The sequence below is a fragment of the Carcharodon carcharias genome, chromosome 17, assembly GCF_017639515.1.
Source record: "Carcharodon carcharias isolate sCarCar2 chromosome 17, sCarCar2.pri, whole genome shotgun sequence".
Taxonomy (NCBI): domain Eukaryota; kingdom Metazoa; phylum Chordata; class Chondrichthyes; order Lamniformes; family Lamnidae; genus Carcharodon; species Carcharodon carcharias.
This window is the reverse complement of record NC_054483.1, coordinates 93,919,432-93,944,064: the sequence shown is the minus strand read 5'-3', so window position 1 is coordinate 93,944,064 and position 24,633 is coordinate 93,919,432. Positions and strand designations below refer to the sequence as shown.

Here is a 24,633-nt window from a genome sequence, read left to right as displayed (position 1 = left end):
CAGGCTGCAGGGTAGGCCAGACTGCAGGGCAGGCCAGGCTGCAGGGAAGGCCAGCAGAGCAGGTCAGGCTACAGGGAAGGCCTGGCTGCAGGGAAGGCCTGGTTGCAGGGAAGGCCAGCAGGGGGGTCAATGTGCCCCTCGTTTTTCTGATGACTGCCTTGCTGCCCTCCTCGAGGAGGTGGCAGCACAGCGGTAGCTGTTGGTCCCCCAGGATGGGAGGAGGAGGCCCCCCCACATGACTAAACATGCCTGGGTGGAAGTGGTGGAGATGATGAGCTCCCACGATGTGATGTGGCGCACCTGGATCCAGTGCCGTAAGTGCTTTAATGTTGTGGCACTCTGGCAGGGTGAGGACCATGTTGGCATTGGGCATTTAACCCAACAGTTCAGCTTGCCCTCTGCAGTACCCCCCTCCCGCACCCCACCCCACAACCCCCCCAACCAAGTCTGAGTGTAGTGACTGCATTGAATCATTGAGGGCATTTTTCCTTTGCTGGGTGGGCAAGCAGATAGTGCCCATGCTGAGGTCAGCCTGAATGGGTCATGAGGAGATGCGTTTTCCCCCACAGCATATGTTAATCTTAGTCCCACATGACTGGTCTGGGCGCAAACTGGAGGAGCTGCACCTAGGTGCAGGCTCAGAACTTCAGAACATGTCCTAGTCAGGGTGATGAGATGGTGGAAGGGGAGCCTCAAGGTGGCATGGTAATGAACCATCTGCTGCCCTCTACGCTGCACGTGCTTGTGCCTCCTTGCTATGGGAGGAGATACCATGTGGTTCCTAATGTGATGTAGGCAGCATGTGTCCAAGGGGCGGTGGGGGTGGGGGTGGGGAGCAGGCCTGGCTTCTTTGAGCGATCAGCAGCAGCAGGGAGAGGAGGCACTAGAGGCCTGATATGTCCCACTCTGGCTGGGGTGTGCCATGAGTGAGCAGAGTCCATGTGCAATTTGCCCTAATCAATGCTTTTCGCTCTTTACCAGGAGAAGAATGCTCACAATGCAGCCGAGTGTGTGAGGACTGGAGGCGGCCAGACACAGCTTTCCATATTAAGCCGCTTCGAGCAGGAGGCCCTTGAGCTGGAGAGGCGCCATGCACCCAGGTCTACTGGTGTCGGTGAGGCTAGGGTGGCACGGCCAGGTATTTAAGGCCAACAGTGAGGTCCACATTGTCCTCCCGACACCCATAGCACTGATGTTTGTTAAATTAGTTATTGTTGCAACATTGCTGGACCATTGGTTATGGGAGGTTGAGCGCATTTTGAGCCGGGGGGACAGGGATGAATAACTGATCCACTGTCCTTGTTCTTCCTTTCAGCATCATCACAGCATGGCCGGGAGGAGGAGCAGCAGAGGCCCCCTCTCACACCTGAGGGGCCTGAAGTCTCACCAGCATCACACCATCTCTGTGAGGCAGGCACCAGCAAAGATATTAGCACCCCGGTGGGAATTAGAACAAAGGCTAGTGTCCTGGAGCACAGCGGTGAGGGCACTTCACAGTTGCTGGAGGAGCTGCAGAGACAGAGATTGCCCATGGCGCCAGCAGTCGGAGGGCTGCAGGGGACCAGGCATATGCTCAGTTGGTGCCTGATGATGTGCCTCTGGAGTCGCCTGCGACGTAGCAGGTGCAGGAAATGTGGCGGGTGTGCGGGAGCATCTGGGGGAGATACATGAGTCTATGCTTGGCTTGGTATCCGCAGACGCTTGCCGAATCAATGGGCCACATGTCCGAATGCCAAGTGTCCTCCATGGAGAGAGTGGTGAGTCTCGTGGAGAGGCTACTCCAGGAGACCCATCAGGGCTTCCTGGGGATGTGCTCTGACCAGCAAGCCCTCACATCGGCATTGACCTCAGCTGGTCAGTTCCAGTGTGGGGGATGGTCTGGGCACCAAGCTTCCCAGCTCGTTAAACATCCATCTATGGTGAACAGGGGCAGGTCTGAAGCGACCTCACATCGGTGCAGCAGCCGCCTGTCCTCTCTGCGGGATCTTCTCAGGGTGCTCTGGATGAGGGCACCAGCTCCTCCGCTCTCTCCCTGTGACCGTATCATCCGGTGAGGCTGCGACAACTGGGGAGATGCCAGCTGTGGAACTAGCAGCTCCCTCCCAGGCAGGGCCAGCACAGGCTCCACGGGCCAGAGGACAACCGCCAAGGTCATCAAGGCCAACAGGACAGCAGAGTCAGCAGGCTGGCTCACAAGCCACTCCGAGTGATGGGGCAGCACCAAGATGTAACACCGCAAACAAAAGCATAAGGCACCTAAGGCACACCACAGGTTTTTCACTGGTGCTTTAGTGCTGGCTCGAGATTAGGTCCTTATGATTTCTTTTTGATTGTTTACACTATTGTTTTCTATTTGTGATAAGTTCTGCTTCACACATTAAATGCCAGATGTGTGACCATGGCTGAGGGTGCCTCATTTCTTCTCCATGTGTATGTTTAAGAAAAGTGTAACGAGTGATTTGTTGGACATTCAGTTTTATATACAAGGCCCTTAGTTCCTGCTGACTTGGCAGATTTTGCACTGAGGTGTCCAGTATTGAGGCGGCAGCCCAGATTTGTCTTGGTGATCAGCTGTGTTGTGCCAGCTGAAGGTTCGTTGGATTAAAGCATCCTGGGTGTCTCTGCCTCCCTGGAGTAGTCCCAGGTCAGCATCTACCTCCTCAGCATTTCCCTGTGTGTGTTCATCCTCAGACTCACTGCTGGATTCATCATGTGCAGCCACAGCCACTGTGTCTACATCTTCTTCGTCCACAGTGTTGCCCCTTTCCAGCGCAAGATTGTGGAGAGCGCAGCATGCAACCACTGTCACCGACACATGATCTGGGGGGTACTGGAGTGCACCCCCTGAGCGGTCCAGGCATCGGAAGCGCATCTTCAGAAGACCAATGGCTCTCTCTACCACTGCCCTTGTGGAGGCTTGGCTCCTATTACGCGGCTGCTCAGCTTCTGTTCTTGGATGACGGAGTGGAGTCATGAGCCACCGTCTGAGGGGATAGCCCTTGTCACCCAGCAGCCATCCATCACAGGCTGGAACACTGAAGAGCCCCGGCACCTGGGAGTGTCTGAGGATGTAGGGGTCATGGGAGCTGCCTGGGTACCTTGCGCATACTTGTAGAATCAGCATCCTGTGATCACACACTAACTGCTGCACGTTCATGGAGTGGAAGCCCTTCCTGTTGACGAAGGCACCGGGCTCACCTGCTGGTGCCTTGATGGCCACATGTGTGCAGTCTATAGCACCCTGGACAAGGGGGAAGCCAGCAATGGCCGCGTAGCCTCTGGCTCTCTCTGTCAGGCTTGCCTCGTCCAAGCAGAAGTGGATGAAGGTCAATGCACACCTGAACAGAGCGTCTGTGACCTGCTTGACACAAGTGTGGACAGCTGATTGGGTACACCACAAAGATCACCCACCGAGCCCTGGAAGGAGCCAGAGGCATAGAAGTTGAGGGCAGCTGTGACCTTCAGGGCCACTGGCATGGGGTGTCCACCCACACAGTTAGGGGAGATCTCAGGCCCAATCATCTGACAGATATAGTTGACTGTCTCCCCTGAGAGTCGGAGCCTCCTTCGGCACTGCACCTCTGACATATTGAGGTAGCTGCTTCACCGCCTGTATACCCTGGCAGCAGGATAGTGGCGTCTTCTGTGGCCCCTTCCACCTTGGACTACCTCTTGGCCCTGCGCCCCTTGTGCCTGCACCTGTAATCCCAAAGGCGGCTCCCCTGGAGGCTGAATGGCCTCCTCCTGGCCTCCTCCCCCTTCTAGCCCTCCCTTCCTCCTAAGAGGAGCTGCCTCCAGTGGACAGGTCAGACGCCATACCCAGGCCAAGGGAAGGCTGCCTGAAACCTGTAGGCCGGGAAAAGAGTCCTCACTGCAGGGTGTTGACCTGAAGGTTGTGAATCCAAAAAAAAGCTGCTGGGATGCGTTCTGAAGTACTGCAGATCACACAGGCAAGTTTGAAAAACTTTCACCCATAAATACTTCACAGAGCAGATTCACGACCCCACTGAGCCCTCTTATCCCGCCCGTGGATGGGGTTAATACAAATGCCTCCTACTTGCCTGCCCCTTGCGCCCATGCGCCAGTCCGAAGATCGCACGGGCACCAAAAAATCGGCGTCGTTTGAAGGCTAAAGGGCCTTAACTGGCCCCCTAATTAATGGCAGGCGCCCGTCAGACTTCATCGTGCCCCCGCCCAGTGAAACATCGCGATGGCGCCTGGTGACGTTGGGACGCTCATCCGACATCATCGCGCATCATTTTACACGTGGATGTTTGGGTCCCGCAGCCCCTCGCATGTCAAATGGAAAATTCTGCCCTTAGTCATATTTTCCACTGCATTGTTGTCTCAAGTATGTACACTTACAAACTAGTTTTTCTAAAACCAAGTAAATATACCCAGTGGCAAGACTAAGGTCATGACCCGACCCGTCCCGAGTGGGAATGGAAAATTTGGAGGGTCAGCCAAAATTCCATTGACTTCCAGTGGCACCGAAAATCCTGGCCTAAGATTCCAGCGAAACATGGGAACAGGAGTAGGCCATTCAGCCCCTCCAGTCCGCTCTGCCATTCAAAACTATCGCGGTTGATCTATAACTTTACTTCGGAAACTTACCTTTTCCCATACCCCTTAATACCTTTTCTTAACAAAAATCTATCAAAATCAGATTTAAATTTAATAATTGATACAGTAGCAATTAAGACTTGCAGAGGAGAGTTCCAAATTTCTACCAGCCTTCATGTATAAAAGCATTTCCTAAATTCACCCTGAAAAGGCCTGGCTCAAATTTTTATCGTATGGCCCTAGTCCTAGACTCCTTAACCAATGGAAACAGTTTCTGACTATTTACCCTATCTGTTCACCTTAATATCTTGAAAACTTCAATTAAATCACCTTATAAGTTCCAGGGAAGACAGCCTTAGTTTGTGTGACCTCTCCAAGTAATTTAATTTATGGAATGTAGATATAATTCTGGGAAAACTGCATTATATACCCTCCAGGGCTAATATATCCTTCCAAAGGTATACTGTCCAGAATTTCTCACACCCACTGCTATGGTCTAACTTGGGCTTTATTTAGTGTAGCATGAGTTATAACCCTTTGTAGTCTGAAAATAAGAGACATTTTTTGTCGGAGCTTTTTGTCTTGCACTCATTAGGACAATTTGTAAGGAAATACCAATGTCAGGAGAAAGAACAGATTTACACTGTATGAGAAAAGTCCACTTCAGCCCACTTGCCAACCAATCAGCACTCTCTCCTCATACAGTATAAAAATGTTGCTTCCCTCTGACATTGGTATTTTCTTGTGAAAGGTCCTGATGAGTGTAATGCTCAAATTCTGCACTACCAAATGACCTTTGTAGCCCAGTCCTTTAGGTAGAAAAACCAACATTCCTTTAGCCTTTTGGATTATTTTCTGTACGTGTTCATCTACATACCTGGACCCACAAGTTCCTTTGGATCTTCACTGTTTCTAGCTTTACACCATTTAGGAAGTACCCTGTTCTGTCCTTTTTAGTTCAAAGTGGACCCAAATACTCACATTTGCCTATATATTTTCCTGCATACACAATATTTGTTATCATCATGTTTAATTGTTACTTGTCTATAATAAGCTGTGTAGGTCATCTTCTTTAGCAAAAGGTCAATGTAAACCTACCGCTATTAATTTCTTATCTGATTTCAGCAGTAAAATCTAGCAATACACCAAACATGATATCATACCTTGAGGTAATATGCAGAATGAGACAGTGTTGTTTACTGGTGAATTAAAAAATATATATTTATATTACATTACAACCTTTTGTGGGAATGTTTCCAAGAAGTACCTTTTCCCAAAAGCATGGAACACAATGTTATTGCCTTCTTGGCAATTGATTCTTGATTATATTGTTTTTCCATGGTTTGTACCAGTAAAACAAATAAGGTCGGTTAATCATCTGTTAGCAGAGTACTCTGGCCAAAATAAGACTACCTACATGAGCAAGCAATGCAAAGCAACAGTTCAATAATTTAGTATCTGTGAGCCATGCCTTGCTACATAAAACCGATTGCATAGTCACCATGTAGATTTACAGGAATGAAAGTACCACAAAATTTGATATTCACTGCACAGTGTCCCATTCCTAACTGAGCAGACCTGATGGATTCTATTCTTTACATTTATGTATTTAGCTCAATCTCATTTGTAATCTAACACTTGGGAGATTAAATTATTTTAAGATGTCATTTGTAAATGTCAAGAATTTGTCTGCGCTTGAGGAAACTGCTCCAGGGCAGTTATATGTTACCTTGTTAATATTTACCTTCAGATTGTACAAGATGTTTAATAAAAGCCATTAAATTGAACAAAGAAATTTGCTAAACATTGGCTTGGTAATTTTTTGGCTGTGTTTTTTATAGCACTGGTCATATCAGTAGGAAATACTAGGAAATGGCAGCAAAGTAGTTATGTTACAGAATGAGTAATCCAGGGGCCTGGAGAAATGATCTGGAATAAAAAGCTAGTATCAGTAATGGTGACAATGAAACTGCTCAATTGTCATCAAAACCCAAGTGCCATCCTCAGTGGTCTGGCATTTGCGTGATGTGGGAACCACAGCAATGTGGTTGGATATTAGCCGCCCTCTGAAACTGCACAGCAAGGCAGATCAGATGTACCAAAATGCCAAGGCAAAGTATAATAAGGATAAGAGTTGTGGAGGCTGGATCACCGAAAGTATTTAAAGAGGAGGTAGATAGATTTTGAAATCTTGGGGAGTTGAGGGCTATGAGAAGCTGGCACGAAAGAGGAGTTGAGGCTTGGGCAAGATCAGCCATGGTCTTATTGAATGGTGGGGCAGGCTTGAGGGGCTGAAAGGCCCACTTCTGCTCCTATTTCTTATGTTCTTATGTTCTAAAAAAAGCTTGCTCAGCATCAACTTCAGAACTTGATTCAGATTTCACAAAAACACACCTTGCATAGTCGACCTTGGGAAGTCCTCCTCAATAACATCTGGAGAGCTGTGCCAAAACTGCAATAGCTGTCCCGCAGACTCTCATTCATCAGCTAAGTGATGGATGGTGTTGTCTATAGTACTATCAAGCAGCACTTGCTCAGCAATAACCTGTTCACCAAAGCTAGTTTGAATTCTGCTAGGATCACATAGCTCCGGATCTCATTACAGCCTTAATGGTCCAAACATGGACAATAGAGTTGAATTCCAGAGATGAGGCGAGAGTGACTGCCGTTGACATCAAGGTAGTCTTGGAAAAATTAAAGTCAATGGGAATCACAGGGAAAACTCTCCACTGGCTGGGGTCATACCTAGTGAATAGAAAGATGGCTTTCATTGTTGTAGGCCTATGATCTCAGCCCCACAAAGAGGTCCTCAGGATAGTGTCTAGGCCCAACCGCCTTCAGCTACTTCATCAATAATCTTCCCTTCATTATAAGGCCAGAAATGGGGATGCTCACTGATGATTGTTTAGTGTTCAGCCCGATTCACAACTATAAATAAGCAGTCTGTGCTTCTACAGCAAAGACCTGGACAACATTCAGACTTGGGATGATAAGTGGCAAGTATAGTTGTGGTACACAAGTGCTAGGCAATGATTTTCAATGAACAAGAAATAATCCAACTATCTCCCCTTGACATTTAAAGGCATTAACATTGATGAATCCCCCACCATTAACATCCTGGGGGTACCTTTGACCAGAAACTTAACCAGACCAGCCATATAAATACTATGGCTACAACAACAGATCAGAGGCTAGGAATCCTGCCAGTCTATCAAGTAACCCACCTCCTGACTCCCTAAAGCCTGCCCACCATCTATAAGGCACACATCAGGAGTGTGATAGAAAACTCTCCACTTGCTTGGATGAGTCCAGGCAACTCCAGCAACACAAGATGCTCAACACCATCCAGGACAAAGCAGCTCATTTTACTAAAACTCCAACTACCACATCAAACATTCACTCTCTGCATCACCAGTGCACTGTGGGAGCAGTATCTACAAGATACACTAAAACACCTCGCTTTCATCAGCACCTTCCAAGCTTGGAACCTCTACCATTTAAAAGAATAAGGATAGCAGGTGCATGGGAATGTCCCGTCACCTGAACTTGCCCTTCCAAGTAACTCATCATCCTGACTTGAAAACATATTGCCGTTCCTTCACTGTCACTGTGTCAAAATCCTGAAACTCCCTTCCTAACAGCATTGTGGGTGCACTCATATCTCAAGGACTGCAGTAGTACAATAGGGCAGCTCACTACCACCTTCTGCAGGGGAATTATGGATGGGCAATAAATGCCAGCCTTGCCAGCAACACCCGCACCCTGTGAATGAATAAAAAAGTAACATTTCTGTCATGACTTTTAACAATTTAAATTGATAGTTGTGGTTTTCTTCAACATGTTGAGAAACCACAGATCCCACACAACCTTACTATCTGGGCAACACTAGGGGTGTTGAGTTTGAAAAACTATAGCACACCATTTAAAAAAATAGAATTAATAAAAATCTCATTGAAGAAATATTTACAAGAAAATAATCTTTAAAATGTATCCCTTTACAACTTTGGAAAAAATCTCAGTAGAAGTATCATAGCATCAACAACATTTCAAATGTTCTAAACACTTACGAATTCATTGTCAGACCATTGTCCTCCCTCCTGTCCTTCAGCACCTTCTAATGAGAAGAATAGGAAAAAGAACAGAGAACTGAATGGGTTACAATCTAGTTTAGCGAGTGTGCATGCATACATATATATATATATATATATAGATATATAACATAAATATTCACATAGCTTCACTCGGGATAACTTGTAAAATAAAACAATCTAAGGTTTTGGTAAGAATTGGATGCTGGGGGAGGCACAAAGAGTGGGGCTAACCGATGATCCACTAGGAAAATTACTTGTTAGTTAGTTTTGTCTTTAGCCATCTGAATAGCAAATAAAGCAAATAGCAAAATGTAGCAGGTTGGCCCTTATGCAGTATTGAATAATGAAATAAATGATCAGGCTTGGCCTTCCCAGTTCACTCCTGCTTGTATAGGAGATCCCATGCGGCTTGTAGGAGGTGAAACCTCCACATACACTTTACAAGCTAGAGATTCAAGAGGGGGAACGAGGTTGGGGACTCCAAACATGGAAAGCAATTGCATATTTGGTCCTCTGTGGGAAAGACATATTATGCAATGTGAGACCAGGTATAGGTGTCCAGTCAATGGGTAGAAATGGGCACCACTTGGTGATATCCTGGCCAGAATCATAGCTTGGACTCCTGAAATTTAAGGCTTGGATTTATTTTGTTTATTGAATACAAAGGGGCCCAGAGGAAGTGTGAAGTGTTTCTGTGGTGTGTGTTGGGATGGGGGTGGGGGTTGGGTGAACCAATTACTTTTCTGTAATGACTGCCAAGATCAATTGTTTATGTACTTCTGTGCCAATTTCTTTAAACATTGTGACAGGCCTGTTGTAACATTATTACATGAGCTTTATTTTAAAAAAGATCAACATATAAATCTTTTCATTTCTGATGAATGACTTCAATTCCAAGAATAGCATAACTAAGATAACTTATCCTGAATATAGCAAGGTTTCTTTATCCCTCTTTTATAAAACTCCACCTTAAAAACATGTACATTTTACAGATGTTTATCAAAGTTTAACATATTTGGCAAACTGTAGTTTCCTTTACAGCTGAACAGCTAAACTGGACTTGGTTTGAATTGAAAGAATTTAAATTCTATTTAATTAACATTGAATTCTGCTCACATAAATTCACCAGTAAGTAGAATGCATTGCAAATCAGCCAATATTCTTCCAGAAGCAAATCAGGATATTTTGCACATTTTAGGTTGGAGCATCATCCTATATATGTATTCATTAGGACATGCCCAGGATCACTCAATTGCAATATATGGAAATTTACAGCCCCACTGCAGCAGAGGTGCGGCTATAAAACATAACGAGCAGTTCAAAGGTCCATTGACTGCAGTGGGACTGGAAAATCCCACTGGCGGGAGGTGTCATAAAATTTCATTTGATGAAGCTCATATTTTAATGTGTTTTGCCCAAAAGTAAATATAGCTGCATAATCTTTTTTTTAAAAAAATATAAATCTCATTCCTAATATTTTCTGAACTTGGGCTGTGATACATATCCAGGCAGGTATTCTTGCTATTACCATAGACATTGTTCCTGAAGGTGCCTGCAATATAACTGGACAAAATTAAACTTCCTCCAGTTCTCTGCTGACTATATACTCTGTGTGTTTCCTCTCATCCAGTCCGATATAAAACGATGTGCTTCATAAACAACTTTACCTGAGTAATCCCTCTGAGGAACAGAAGGTGGCGCAGGTTTTGTAAATCTGAAAATATTAAAAGAAAAATGGATGCCGGCATAATCAAGACAAAAATCTAATATCTGGGAGTGTGGAACTTCAATTTGTTAGTTTCAACATACACAGAGATTAACCAGCGCTAAGGACTACTCCGAGTTAGTGCATGCATGCTAGAAGCATAACAGTGTTTGGTTCACTCTCAAAGTGCATGCCACTGACATTAGTTTTTTAAAAAGCACCTGATAAATAAATAAAAAGAATAGTTCAGATTAGAGTGACAGATTACAGAATTATATATACGTACATCCTTACAAATCTCTGATGTGCCCTTTAAGAGAATTTGGGGTAGATTTCAGTTTCAGATGTAGAACAGGCAGGCCAGAGTGTTTACCTCTTCGTGCTGAATGGAGGCCTGATCGGTTTTGAGGGCTCACTCTCATTACCATGCCACTGGTGGGTGCAGCTCGCTGAATCCTGACTAGTACAATATTGGATAGCCCAGAGGCTTAACTGGACCTGTCGCATAGATACTGTGGCTACAATAGCAGGTCAGAGGTTAGGATTTTTGTGGCGAGCAATTCACCTTCTGACTCCCCCAAAGCCTGTCCACCATCAGGTATGGAGAGAGAAAGGAAGGGAGAAAGGTCGGTCCAGGAAAAGTGGGGCGGGGGGGGGGGCGGGGTGGTTGGTGGGGTGAGGGGTTAATGGGAAGTAGGAAGCTCAGGATATCAGCAGCCTTGTGGAACCTGGAGGGCACATGGTCCAACTAGCACAAGGAAAATCATATTGTTTGGACATTTTTTGGGTTTTTTCCACTTCACCATCTGTTTCAATTAAGCAGAGAGTGCGATGGACATGCTCTGTCCAACTGTCCCTCCAAATTGGATCAGGGCTATTTTTATGCAATGGGATCCTGTTTTCCTACAGTAATATGGCTCTAGGATACAAGCACATGGGCCATCTAATGGAAGGTACCCGTAAATACTTCAAGTACTTCACAGCCAATAAAATATGTAGTCACCTTTATAATGTAGGAATATATGGCAGCCAATCTGCACAGATGGTCCTGCAAAGAGCAAGGAGATAAATAGCCAACTAAACTGTTTCAGTAGTGTTGGCTGAGGGATAATTATTGGGGGAGAATTCTCCTGTTTTTCTTTTCATGGTGCAGTGGAGTGTTTTACCTATACCTGAAAGGCTTAAAGTGTCATCCAAAAGACAGGACCACCAGCAATGCCAGAATTCCTCATAACTGCATTGGAGTGTCAGCTGAGATTATGTGCTGAAGTCTCTGGAGTGGGGTTTAAATGCACAATTTCTGTGTCAAAGACAAGAGTGCTAGCATTGAGCCAAGACTAACCTCATCTTAAAATATACAAGCAAATCTTGTTGTAACTACTTGACACATACTAGTGCATTAGTAAATATGGTTAATTTGCTTTTGTAACATCGTTATCCTTCGTAATGCTGCAAAGAATGTGGCCAACATGTCTTATTGTAAACGTATCCCCAGCTCATCTAAATAACTGAAACTTTTAAAATGCTTCAGCTTTAAACATTATTCCTTAACAAATAATGCAGCATTGTCCATTAAGCAATGAGCCAGAAAAACTGGCTACCACCTGAATGAAACCAAGTGAATGATTGTTGTTAACCGAAATGTTCTTCTTCTGCTAACATATTATTGGCAGTTAGATTAAATGAACCTGTTTCATTTTAACAGAGATCTTAAACATTAAACAGGCATAGAATACTTCTGTTACCTTTTCCTGTGCCCACAACACTACTACTGGCAATAATATATTCATAGTGGTCAATTTTTAGTCAAGATTTAGCTGTTGTATTAACTTTCAATATAACAGCACTGTTAGTTTCTCCAAGGTTAGTTATTTTTCTAATTGTACAAAGGAATGATCACTTAACCTGTAAGAGATAAAAGGACCCAGAAATTTATAATAATTAAATCATGAGTGATCTCATGAATTCCAACAAAAAGATATTGTTCACAACTTTTGGGAAAACAGTGAGTTTGAGGATTCTTTTCACTTAGATCAATCTCACAAAACCACCATTTTTCTGAACTCCAAAGAGTCTGTCCAAATATACCACATTTCTTTGAATAACTGTTTTCCCTGTTCAGAACTGATGATCAAGCAGCTCATCTGATAAGCTTTTCTCTTTATGTAAGTGACTAACCTCTTGTGTATTTCCAATATTTTTTGTTTTTATTAAGATTTCCAGTGAAGTTTTTTAGTTTTACCTTATCTTTAAATAGCACTGCCACTCTAATCGTCCACTCTTACATAGCAGGGCTTGCAAATAACTAATCGAACATTACAATTTCTTTTAAGGTTGTTGGCATACATCAGAGCTCTGACTCATGAATTCAAATCTGAACACCGAGTGGTGTATGGGCTGACCAGTTTTGGTTAAATCCCTGAATGGAGGACAATGCACTAGCGAAGCAGTCCACCTCAGAGAGGAAAGAATATTTAAAAGGGTCATTTCCCTTGAAGTTCAGGTGCAGTCCACCAATGAGGAACTGGCAAATATGGATATACTTGTGCTTCGGATGGTACCCAGCTGTAGGGCACAGCACTTCAGCAGGAACTAATGCTGGGTAGCTAAAACCAAAGTACATAGGTGGCTCTTATTTCTAGTTTAACTGTAAAACACAGCTTCATACTTGTTTTGACCTAAAATATCAAATTATGTATAGTTTTGAAATTTTAGTCCATGTTAATAAAGTGCAATCAAAATTCATACCCAAGGAAATGTGATACTTTGTTATATTTATATGAATATTGTATAAATCTTTTTTTTTGTTCCCAAATTTACAACTTGACACCATTTTGAATGCACGGGTGTAAGAAATTATATGCCCCAAAATACTTAACTGTAGTGATTATTCCATTTTCTACAATATGAATTAGTATCAGTAAAGTTAAAGGCAAACAAGCACATTAAATGTTGCCTGTTATATACACTGGCTTAAAAAAGTTCCTGGATATGTTAACACATAAGGTCAATAGCACACTGGAGGGGAAAAAAAAACAGGCTTTCTTTGTCCATTCATACCGATCCCAAGTACTTTTCCCAGTTTTACGCATCAGGGCCACTTGTTCATTTTGGAACCTATGAGTTAGAGAAAAGGCTCACAGCTTAGCAAATGAGGGTTTTATTAGCATAACCCCAAAACATAACTTAAATAAGTGTACATTTTCCACATAATAATGAGGATTTGGTTTTATTAGATTTAGGGAAGGTTAACTAACTATTCAGAAGTTTGTCTGCTCTCACCAAATGCCCCATTGGAAGCATTCTTAATATTTAGTTAACTCTCCCTTAGCATTCAGCAAGAAGTGGAAATAGGTTGCACATAATCATTTCAGGAAACAAGAAATGCAATGCAATTCTCAAATTAAACCGATTGGAACAAACAAAACTCAGTTGGGTGAAAGTTACATGAGATGCATACAATGCAAAAAAGAATTAAAAGATTAAGTCCTGAGAGGTCAAAGGTACCATTTTCATCTTTCAGTACGATGTTTCTCATCAGGGCTAGAATTCACAACCAGTGTGGGGTGAGAGAAAAATGATGATGAACAGATTGCGTTATCATTGTTTAGTCATATAGGAATAAAAACCCTTTGATATTTGTAAATCCAATGACAGCGATGATCAGTTGTTGAATTCAAGCTTTGTAAGTCCATGATAAAAAATAATTTTGAATTTCCAACAAACTCCCCACACCAGAAAAAGGTACATCCAATTCAGATTCATAATTAACATTAATTTACACTAATTTCAATTCCTGAAGGGAATGATGCAATTACATAATTCTGTAGTTGTCAAAATTTCTGCATTTGTATGGGAATCTGATTTATGTGGAAGCATTCCAGATGAGTTTACCAGTGCATGGCTGTGCCATAAATATTAAGCAGGTTCCAAGTTCAATACACAGTTTATGCTATATTGGCATTGATGCTCCTTGAGTAGGGAAGGACAACAACATAAAAATACAGCAAGCTTTGATGTTATCCTTATGAAGGAGCAGTTGTGCGGATGTTGAGTGACAATAGGATTTGGTTAGACCATGATGCTTGCCAAGACCAAGGAGGATACAAATATTCACCATCAAGACTCACACGCCAATAACTGTTGCTTGGGTGTGGTAGCCAGAATTATAATCCCTACACACCGAACAGAAGGAAAAAAGGCAGTGATCTGTTGTTCAATGTATCTCTCCGTCCCAATTCTGGTATTTTTTTCCAGCCCTGGGTGAAAGCTGCCAAATGAAAAGGGCAGAAGCATTTAACTATACCACAAGTGAGGTGGGAGTAAATTCATTTTTCTGAGTCTCCGCCTGGAAAAGGCCCAAAATGGTATAAAGCCCAGTTGAAGTAGGCCTTAGAACTGTCCAGTCCCTCAGTATGGAGAATCTTTGAAGAGGCTGCAAGTATCTTCCTTCCACTTATAAATGTCTAGGTATTTCATTTCAGCAAAGAGAATGAGGATCAGTCAAGCTGGACATATCATCTGGCTGCTGTTTTTGGATAACAGCCAGAAGGTCTCAAAGTCAACAACCATTACCACTACTGTCCTCTTGGCACTCCAGCAAGTCACGATTCCTGTCCTAATTCTGTACAGAAGCCAATTTCATGGGAGAATCCTTTGCATGCGGGACACATGCAGAGCATGATAACGACTGGTACCCAAAAAATGGTTGGGTTCGGACAAAATGTGTGAAACCTATTTCAAGTGCATTTTGCATTACTTGGTTTAGTCAAAGTAAAGGAGGAAAAAGTGATCTTCGTAAAGGATTGCGTCTGTTCAACAAGCTGTAACCATAATAAAACACATTAGCATTTATATAATCCAGCAACAATCATATAAACATAGTTGGAGTTACCTACAATTCCCTTGAGAATTTATGAGCTTTTGAGCTGTTGAAAATAAATCTATTTTTCAGAAGTTTTCTCATGGAACTGTGTACTACAAAATATAAGAATGAAGCAGATGTATAATACCGTGTCTGATGCACACTCCTCCTTAGCTAAACAGTCACTTTCAAATATTATATGAATGTATAAAATTATATGTAAATAAATTACTACATTCTAATGGATAATGCACAAGCAACAACAGCTTGCAATTAAAAAGCAGCCTTAATGTAGTAAAACATTCCAAGGTACTTAACAGGACAATAATTAGTCAAAGGTTTCCATCGAGTCAAAAAGGATAGGTGACCAAAATGGGTCAAAGGGGTAGGTTTTATTGAGCATTTTCAAGGAGGAGAGAAGGGTAGAGAGGTGAAGAGATTTAGGAAGAGGATTCCTGAGCTTAGGTCTTAGATATCTGAAGGCACGGCCACCAATGATAGGGTGAATGCCATACAAGGGCCACATTTGGAGGAATACACTGTACAGTAAAGTGATAAAGTGACAATATATATTGGTAAATAAAATAATTTGGAATTTTACATTCTAAATCTGCTTTCTTAATCATGAAGGTCATAATTCTAATGAATTGCATTGTTTTAGAACTATTTTGGTATTTTACAGGGATTAATGTATTTGAAAGATAGATGGTATGTGCTGCTTGTGAAGAACAGTTGATTGTTATATTGTCCAGTCCAACAAGAAAGGGGGCACTGCTAGACCTGTTTCTTGGGAATGAGGTGGACCAAGTAGATCAAGTGACAGTGGGGGAACATTTAGGGGACAGTGATCATTGTATCATAAGGTTTAGGATGATGGTAGAAAATGACATTGGTCATTCCAGAGTAAGAATAATCAACTGGCAGTGAGCGGACTTCAATGGGCCAAGAATGGAGCTGGGCTGGATAGACTGGAACCAAAGGTTGGCAGGAAAAACAGTAGCTGAACAATGGGCTACTTTCAAAGAGGAGATGGTTTGGGCACAGTCAAGGTATATTCCCTCAAATGGGAAGGGTAGGACAAACAAATCCAGAGCTCCCTGGGTGACAAAGGAGATAGAAATTAAGTTAAAGAAGAAAATGTGTGCTTACGACAGGTGTCTGGTAGCAAATACAACTGAGAACCAAGCTGCATACAGAAGGTTTAGAATGGATGTGAAAAAGCAAATATGAGAAGCAAAGAGGGATTATGAAGAAAGACTGGCAGCTAACATAAAGGAAATCCCAAAGAATTCTATAAGCACATCAATAGTAAAAGGGTGGTAAAAGGGGGAGTAGGGCCGATTAGGGATCAAAAAGACGTGGCTGAGGTGTTAAATGAATACTTTGCATCTGTCTTTACCTATGAGGTGGATGATATCCAGGCTATGGTGACAGAGGAGGAAACTTAGTCACTAGTAGGTCTTAAAATTGAACAGGAGGAGGTATTGGATAAGCTCTCTGCAATTAAAATTGATAAGGCCCTGGGATCGGATGAGATGCATACAAGAATATTGAAGGAAGTGAGGGTGGAAAATGCAGAGGGACTGGCAATAATCTTTCAATGTTCCCTGGATTTGGGGGAGGTGCTGGAGGACTGGAGAATTACAAACATTACGCCTTTGTTCAAAAAAGGTTGTAAAGATCTGCCCTGCAATCACAGACCAGTCAGTTTAACTTCGGTGGTGGGGAAATTTCTAGAAACAATTATTCAGGAAAGAATTAATAGCCACATGGAATAATATGGATTGATTCAGAAGAGTCAGCATGGATTTGTTAAAGGAAAATTGTGTCTATCTAACTTGCTGGAGTTTCTTGAAGCGGCAACAGAGATAGTTGATGGAGGCAAGGCCGTTGATGTGGTGTAAAAGGACTTCCAAAAGGCATTCGATACTGTGCCACATAACAGACTTGTGAGGAAAGTTATAGCTCATCGAATAAAAGGGACAGTAGCAATGTAGATAAAAAATTGGCTGAGGGATAGGAAACAGGGAAATGGTTAATGGGTATTTTTCGGGCTGGAAGAAGGTTTGTAGTGGAGTTCCCCAGGAGTCAGTTTTGGGACCCCTGATTTTCCTGATATATATATTAATGAACTAGAACATGGTGTGCAGGGGACAATTTCAAAGTTTGCGGTCGACACAAAACTTGGGAGAATTGTAAACTGTGAGGAGGACAGTGCGAACTTCAAAAGGACATTAACACATTGGTGGAGAGGGCAGATAGGTGGCAGATGAATTTCAATGCAGAGAAGTGTGAGGTGATACATTTTGGTACAAAGAACATGTAGGGACAGTATAAAATAAAGGATACTATTCTAAAGGGTTTGCAGGAGCAGAGTGACCTGGGTGTATATGTACATAAGTCATTAAAGGTGCCAGGACAGGTAGAGAGAGAGTTGTTTCTAAAGCATACAGTGTTCTAGGCTTCATTAATAGGGGCACAGAGTACAAGACATGGAGGTTATCATGAATTTATATAAGACACTGGTTAGGCCTCAGCTGGAGCATTGTGTACAGTTCTGGGTGCCACACTATAGGAAGGGCATGACCCCATTGGAGTGAGTGCAGAAGAAGTTGACGATAATGGTTCCAGGGATGAGACACTTCAATTATGAGGAGATACTGGAGAAGTTGGGACTGTTTCCTTGGAGAGGAGAATGCTAAGAGGAGACTCAATAGAAGTTTTCAAAATCATGAGGGGTCTGGACAGAGTAGACAGGGAGAAACTGTTCCTGCTTGTAAATGGATCGAGAACCAGAGGGCACAGTTTTAAAGTGTTTTGCAAAAGAAGCAAATGCGAGGTGAGAAAAAAAGTTTTTCACACTGCGAGTAGTTAGGGTTTGGAATGTACTGCCTGGAAGTGTGGTGGAGGCAGGTTCAATTGAGGCATTCAAGAGGACATTGGATGATTATTTAAATAGAAACAAGGTGCAGGGTTATGGGGAAAAGACAGGAGATTGGCACTAAGTTAAAATGCTTAGAGATCCAGTGCAGATACGATGGGCTGAATGGCCTCCTTCTACACCGTAACAATTCTGTGATTCTGTGATACAATCAAGTACATTCAAAATGATCAGTAATGGGGAGGAAGTCCATATATATATACACAGAGAAAGGGAAAGGAAATAATTAAGGTTGTTCAGCGTGTATTTTTAAGCAAAAATAAACATTTTGAAGTTCTAGTTATTTCATGATCTCAATGAAGGCCTTTGGCTGAAATCCAATCAGAAGTTAGATTTAACTAGGCCTAAATTCAAACTTACTTTTTAAACCTGCTCATAAATCCACCATCGTTCTTTTGGATGTCATGAACAATCTTTTGAATTTGCCTGTAAAGAAGAAATAAATGAAATTAAACTTCATAATAGCATTTTGTAAACAGAGAATTATACAGTATAGAAGGTAGCCATATAATCTTATACTAGCATCGTAATATGTACACTGAGGCAGTTTTGTAAAAGAAAAAAAAAATACAAATATACAAGCTACCCGCAGGAGTAGGCCACTCGGCCCCTCAAGCCTGTTCCACCATTCAATAAGATCATGGCTGGTCTGATTGTAGTCTTAACTCCACATACCCGCCTACCCTTGATAAGCTTTCATCCCCTTGCTTATCAAGAATCTAGCTACCTCTGTCTTAAATAAAAGGGCGGAATTTTCCCTGAATTGCAAAAAGTGTGGCGGCAGGCGTGAAAAAAGATGTATTTCCTGCCGGCCGCAATGGCGGGTTTTTGTGGCATAGCGTTGGCCTCCTGGCACATCCCATCTCATTAATAATGCATGCATGAGAAACACGCCGGATTGCTGGCAGGCAGGTTGGGATTTGCCCGTCATTCCATGATCTCAGCGCTTCCTCGTTCTGGGAGCCATATTTAAAGTGCGCCAGAGTGGAGGCTACTTCATGTCTACAGACCAGAGGGCTGCTCCAGGCAACAGGTGACCCTAGAAGCAAAGAAGACAGCAGCCCCCAAATTTAGTGAGGCTTCTCTGGGGTGCCTGCTGGATGCAGTGGTAGCCCGCAACACCTCCTCCACCCATGCTGTAGATGAAGACCAGCCACCAAACTCACCAAGTGAGCGCCAACACTCTCCAAAACAGGACAGCCTCATGAGGATGAATGACTTTCTCCATTCTGCCAGGATAAGTCATTCTTCTCACCACTCTCAACTCACACACTCATAAAGCCATCAGACAATCCACAGGGTTCACACTCACTGCCAGCTCAAGGGGCATCACCATTCACTCTCTCACAAACACCCTCATCTCCCCTGCCTATCATGTCCTCATATCATCCATGGCACCACTCACACTTCACACATCCTTCTCATCTGGCCTGGCAGGCATCTTGCTTACACTCTCTCTTTCTATCTTCATGTAGGATAACCTAGCCCACAACAACAGGGAGATAACCCAGAATGGTGAAGGAATGACCGATATCAAGGTCCTCACGGCCTTTGGAAATAGAGCCATCCAGCTACCTGACAAGGATGTGGACTGTTCCTGCGCAGATGGTGAGGTTGGCAGTGCTCAACCAAGTGAGGATCCTACACTACAACATCTGTCAGTTAATCATAGGAGTGATGTCTCCCATTTCACAGTCCCCTGCTATGCAGTGATTATCTCTCTTTTCTCTCGCAGGCACATCAGGAAGCAGCTGTGGGCAGCCACAAGCCAGGTCATTGACTCCAGCCTCGAGGGCACCTCGGAAGAGGAATCCGCAGATACCAACATTAAAGACCCATCACAGCGCTCACTCACATTCTCCACCAGCGCAGAGACGCATACCTCGGTAAAACCTAGTTCTACAGCAGCCTCACTATCTGATCCACAGCAGGCCGAGGCGGGGAAATCCCAGGGTGCCGGTACTCAGAGGACAGTTGGAAGCCAGGAATCTGCTGAGTCCGAGTCAGGTAACAAGTCTCTGGGCTCGATTCTACCTCAGCTGCTGGAGCTGCAAAGGCAAGCTCGGGAACATCAGGAAGGGCTGTCTGGTACACTCCTCAGATTGCAAGGCATGATGAAGGAGTCTGCCTACCTTTAGTCTAAGGTGATAGCGCCGGCATGTCAATGCATTGAGGTCAACACTGGTAGGATGGCGGCTGTCATAAGGACCTTGGTCCAGAACATTGGCCCTTCACTGCTGCAGGAGCTACACTCCATCGCGGAGACACTTGCCGGCATCCATTATGTCAACGCAAGAGTGGGGGAGGTGGGGCAACTCAAACTTATTCCAGCTGCTCCTTCCTCTCAAGGGAAGGGGCCCACGGGCACCCATTGGGAAGAGAATCAGCAGGTGTACACCCTGGGTCCATCCACCCAGGGGACTCCAGGAGTGTCTCGCCCATCTGATTCCCCACTTCCTGTGAGCCCCACAGCTCACAGGCCAAGGAGGATACCACTACCACACAGCAGGACCCCAAAAGCAGGCCGGGGCCCTCCATGTCTTGGCCCTCCAGAGAACACCCGCCAAAGTCATCACATGCAGGGCATAGCAGGCAGCAGGCTGTGTCCACCTCAGCTGTGGATGTGGGGAGAGCACCAAGACACGGTTAGGAAAGTTGAGAAGATGTAACTCTTTCGAGTACAAACCTGTTTCCATCTGTTTTTTCAGATGAAGTTACATTGTTTCATAGTTTGCCATTGTGAGATTTGAACTCTTGATCTTGGGGTTACAAACCCAGTACCATAACCACTTGGCTATTTAGGCCAAGCCAGGTTAAGAAGATGTAACTCTTTTGAGTACAAACACGTTTCCATCTGTTCCTAATCAGATGAAGTTACATTGTTTCATAGTTTGCCATTGTGAGATTTGAACTCTTGATCTTGGGGTTACAAGCCCAGTACCATAACCACTTGGGTAGTTGCACAGCATAAGCACGGGTGTTAATCAATTGTACATAATGTTCACGATTGTAAATAAACTCCCAAGAATGTCTCCCTGTCTATGGCTCCTTGTGACGATGAGCAGTGTTCGTGTCACTCAGATGTGAAACCTTGGTTCCTGCAAAAGATAAAGGCAGGTGTCTCAGCCCAGGGCCTCTTCCCTGTGCAGCGTGTAACCTTCAGACCAAAGTGATTGTCCAGCTTCACAGTCATTCAACACATCAGTGATGCCTGCACCTCAGTGTGACTTGTAATTGCTGCCAGAATATCGTGGGCAGACATCACAGAGTTCTGTGATTTTCTTTTGAGGTGGGGCTGGCCCCCCATTTCTTCACCATCTGTGTCTAGTGATGGTGTGGTCCTGAAGGGGACAAGTGATAAAGGCTGCCAAAGGATCAGGTGCTGTTAAAGTATCACTGCCGTGTCTCCATGATATGACCCTGATCACAGAACGCAAGTGAGCTTCCCTCAGCCAGACAGGAGTCAGACGCTTGCGGGTGCAATGTGAAGACCTGTGGAGTGCCTTCACTGCATGTCATCATCATCCTCCTGGAATCTTGCGACTATTAGGGCCTCCGCTGCGTCTCCATGACAATGAGCCTGATCACAGAGGGTATGTGCGCTGCCATCAGCCAGACAGGTATCAGATGTTTACAGATGCAATATGAGAATGTCAGGAGTGTCCCCATGTCATCACCTCCTCCAGAAATCCTGCGGCTATTAGGGCCTCATGAGCATGCCTGCCTGGTCTAGCCACTGCGATGGCCTCACAGCCGGCATCCCCGCCTTCGAGGACCTGGTCACTCTCATACCCTTCGATATCCTCCTCATCGGCGGTGATGTGCAGCTGTTCCATCTCCTCCTCAGCCAGGTCCTCCCCCTGTTGCAGCCCCAGGTTGTGTGGGGCACAGCAAGCTACGATGATGCACGACACCCTCCTGGGACTTTATTCCAGTGCTCCACCACACCTGTCGAGGCACCGGAACCTCATTTTCAAGATGCCAATTGTGTGCTCCACCAAAGTCCATGTTGCTGCATGAGCCTTGTTATACTGTCTCTGCTGCAGTCTGAGGCTGCCACATGGGTATCATCAGCCATGTCCCCTGTGGGTAACCCTTGTCCACGAGGAGCCAACACTGTGCAGCCTCTGTGGACCCTGAAGATGTCAGAGATCTGAGACCTGCTGAGGATGTAGGAGTCGTTGGTGTCCGGCGGGTGATCCCTGTGAGCAAGGTTGTGTGTGCTCACCTCCAAGTTCCCCTCACCAGGTGCACGTCTTTTAAGGCAGTTGTAAATCACACCGTTCTGAAGTCACGCTGATGTGGGAGATAACTTTGATGTGGAGTGATGATTCCGGCATGCAGGCACAATAATGAGATGCAAATACATTAAAACTAAGTTCCCGACGTTGGACGGTGGGGTGAGGGGACAATCGCGTCCCGCATTTACATCACTGGGAAACGCGACTAGGGCCATCTTGCGATATTTTCCGGTCATGCCACCAAAGACGGGAGGGCCAAATGGGAGTGGAAATTCCAGCTTCTGCTTCTACCGTCTTTTGAGGAAGAGAGGTCCAAAGACTTGCAACCCTCTGAGAGAAAGAAATTCTCCTCATTTTTGTCTTAAATGGGCAACCCTTATTTTTAAACAGTGACCCCTAGTTCTAGATTTTCCCACAACAGGAAATATGCTTTCCACATCTACCCCGTCAAGACCCCTCAGGATCTAAAATCTATTGAAAGCATATAGCGGCTGATGATACTGGTCAGCTCAGAACGAAGCCATACTGCTCGAAAGGACTCAAGATATAATTAATCCAAGCTATCTGATCTCAGCTCAGCTAGAAAGGAGCTGGAATGCTACAATCTGAAGCAGGATGCCTAACAGAGGGTCAGAAAAAAGAAGAACCATGGTTTTTGTTCCTCATCATGACCAAGTGGCATCTTTTGGAAACAGTGAATTCTGAGAGAGAATAAATTTAGACTCTGTTGTCCTCCAGGATTCAGTAGCCCTTGACCATGATTAAAGAATATGTACTTGGGTGGAGTATCAGAGGCTCCTTTGCAGAATTGTAACCCAGACAGCACCAACCCTGTCAGAAAGAAGAAAGGAGAGAAAATATTGGATGAAATTCAAGAAATGCAGTAAACCAGTTAAAATTTGAAAAGGCATTTTTAAAATTGCAAACATTAATATTAACTATGAAAGAAGCAAGTAAATAAAAAAGTCCTCATCAAGCTGACAACTTATTGACAAAGAATTGGGCCTTTGTTACAGAAGAAACCCAGAGCACAGTCCAGATGTAAAAGCAGTAGAAGAAATAACTTGCCCCATGTGTCACTATGTACAGAACAGATACAGTAAAAAGGGCAATTGTTTTTTCACAGCACAGGTTTAGACTATTTAGCTTTCAGTATGTTTTCAATGTCCCAGCCTCAACCACTCAATCTAGTGTTCAATTCCAGCTGATGTTGACTCTTAATATAAATAATTATTTCTTGATGCACTTGCAAGATTTACCCTTCACGACTCTGAACCTGTGAGCTCTTGCCCTGCTGCCCCATACATACTGGCTGCCAGCTTTTCAGCCTGACATCGATGCTTTTACCCATGAGTAAGCTTGAAGAAAAAACACCATTTTGTCACAGAAATTAGTGAATGTAGGTACCAACCAGACAAATTGGTTATATCACTTGAGTGATGACGCTGGAACAACACAGTGTCTTCCGAATTGGTAATTAAGAGTAGAAGTGTTTTCAATAATTGTAAGGTGATACATTTCAGTAAAAACAACAGTAATAATTACAGTCTGAATAAAAGCAGACTTGGCGCTGTGGAAGAACAGACGTTTTGGGGGTACAGGTTCACAGGGCATTGAAGGCAGCGCCTCAGGTGGATTAGGCTGCATAAAAGCAAATAGAATTCTAGGTTTTATCTCAAGTGGTATGGAATATAAAAGCCAAGATACATTGATGGATTGAGTTTAAACCATTAATAAGACTCACTTGGAGTACTCTGTGCAGCACTAAGCTCAACAAAACAGGTAGTATATTGAGGCTTCACAGATCCACTAGAACAGCCAAGTTCATGTTGGACAGTTGCCAGGGAGAGGGATGGAGTGAGTAGCCAGCAAATGGAGTTTGTGCCAGGACCTAATAGATTTGGTCTTTCTAATATTTAGTTGGAGGAAATTTCTGCTCATTTGTCACAAGCATTGTGACAAATTAAAGAAGTGGAGGGGTCAGGGGAGGTGGTGGTGAGATAGAGCTGGGTGTGGTCAGTGTACATGTGGAATCTGATGTGTTTTCAGATGATGTTGTCGAGGGACAGGATGCAGTTGAGAAATAGGAGGGAGCCAAGGATAGATTATTGGTGGACTCCAGAAGTAATGGTGTGGATGTGGAAGGGAAATCACTGCAGGTGATTCTTTGGCCACGACTGGATAGATAAGAATGGAACCAGGTGAGTGCAGTCCCGCCGCAGGTAGAT

General features: G+C 44.0%; 1 protein-coding gene across 6 annotated transcripts in view; it reads right to left on the bottom strand.

The window, feature by feature from the left end:
* Positions 1–24,633, bottom strand: part of blnk (B cell linker) — a 241,080-nt gene that overhangs the window by 75,618 nt on the left and 140,829 nt on the right. For 4 of the 6 annotated variants that reach the window (XM_041210356.1, XM_041210354.1, XM_041210359.1 and 1 more), the window contains 4 exons: positions 18,525–18,590; positions 13,420–13,476; positions 10,322–10,368; positions 8,631–8,677 (listed from right to left, as the gene is read on the bottom strand). In XM_041210356.1, coding sequence (XP_041066290.1) covers positions 8,631–8,677; positions 10,322–10,368; positions 13,420–13,476; positions 18,525–18,590 — 217 coding nt within the window. The remainder of the gene's footprint in view (positions 1–8,630; positions 8,678–10,321; positions 10,369–13,419; positions 13,477–18,524; positions 18,591–24,633) is intronic. The other 2 variants (XM_041210355.1, XM_041210360.1) reach the window with 1 other exon arrangement.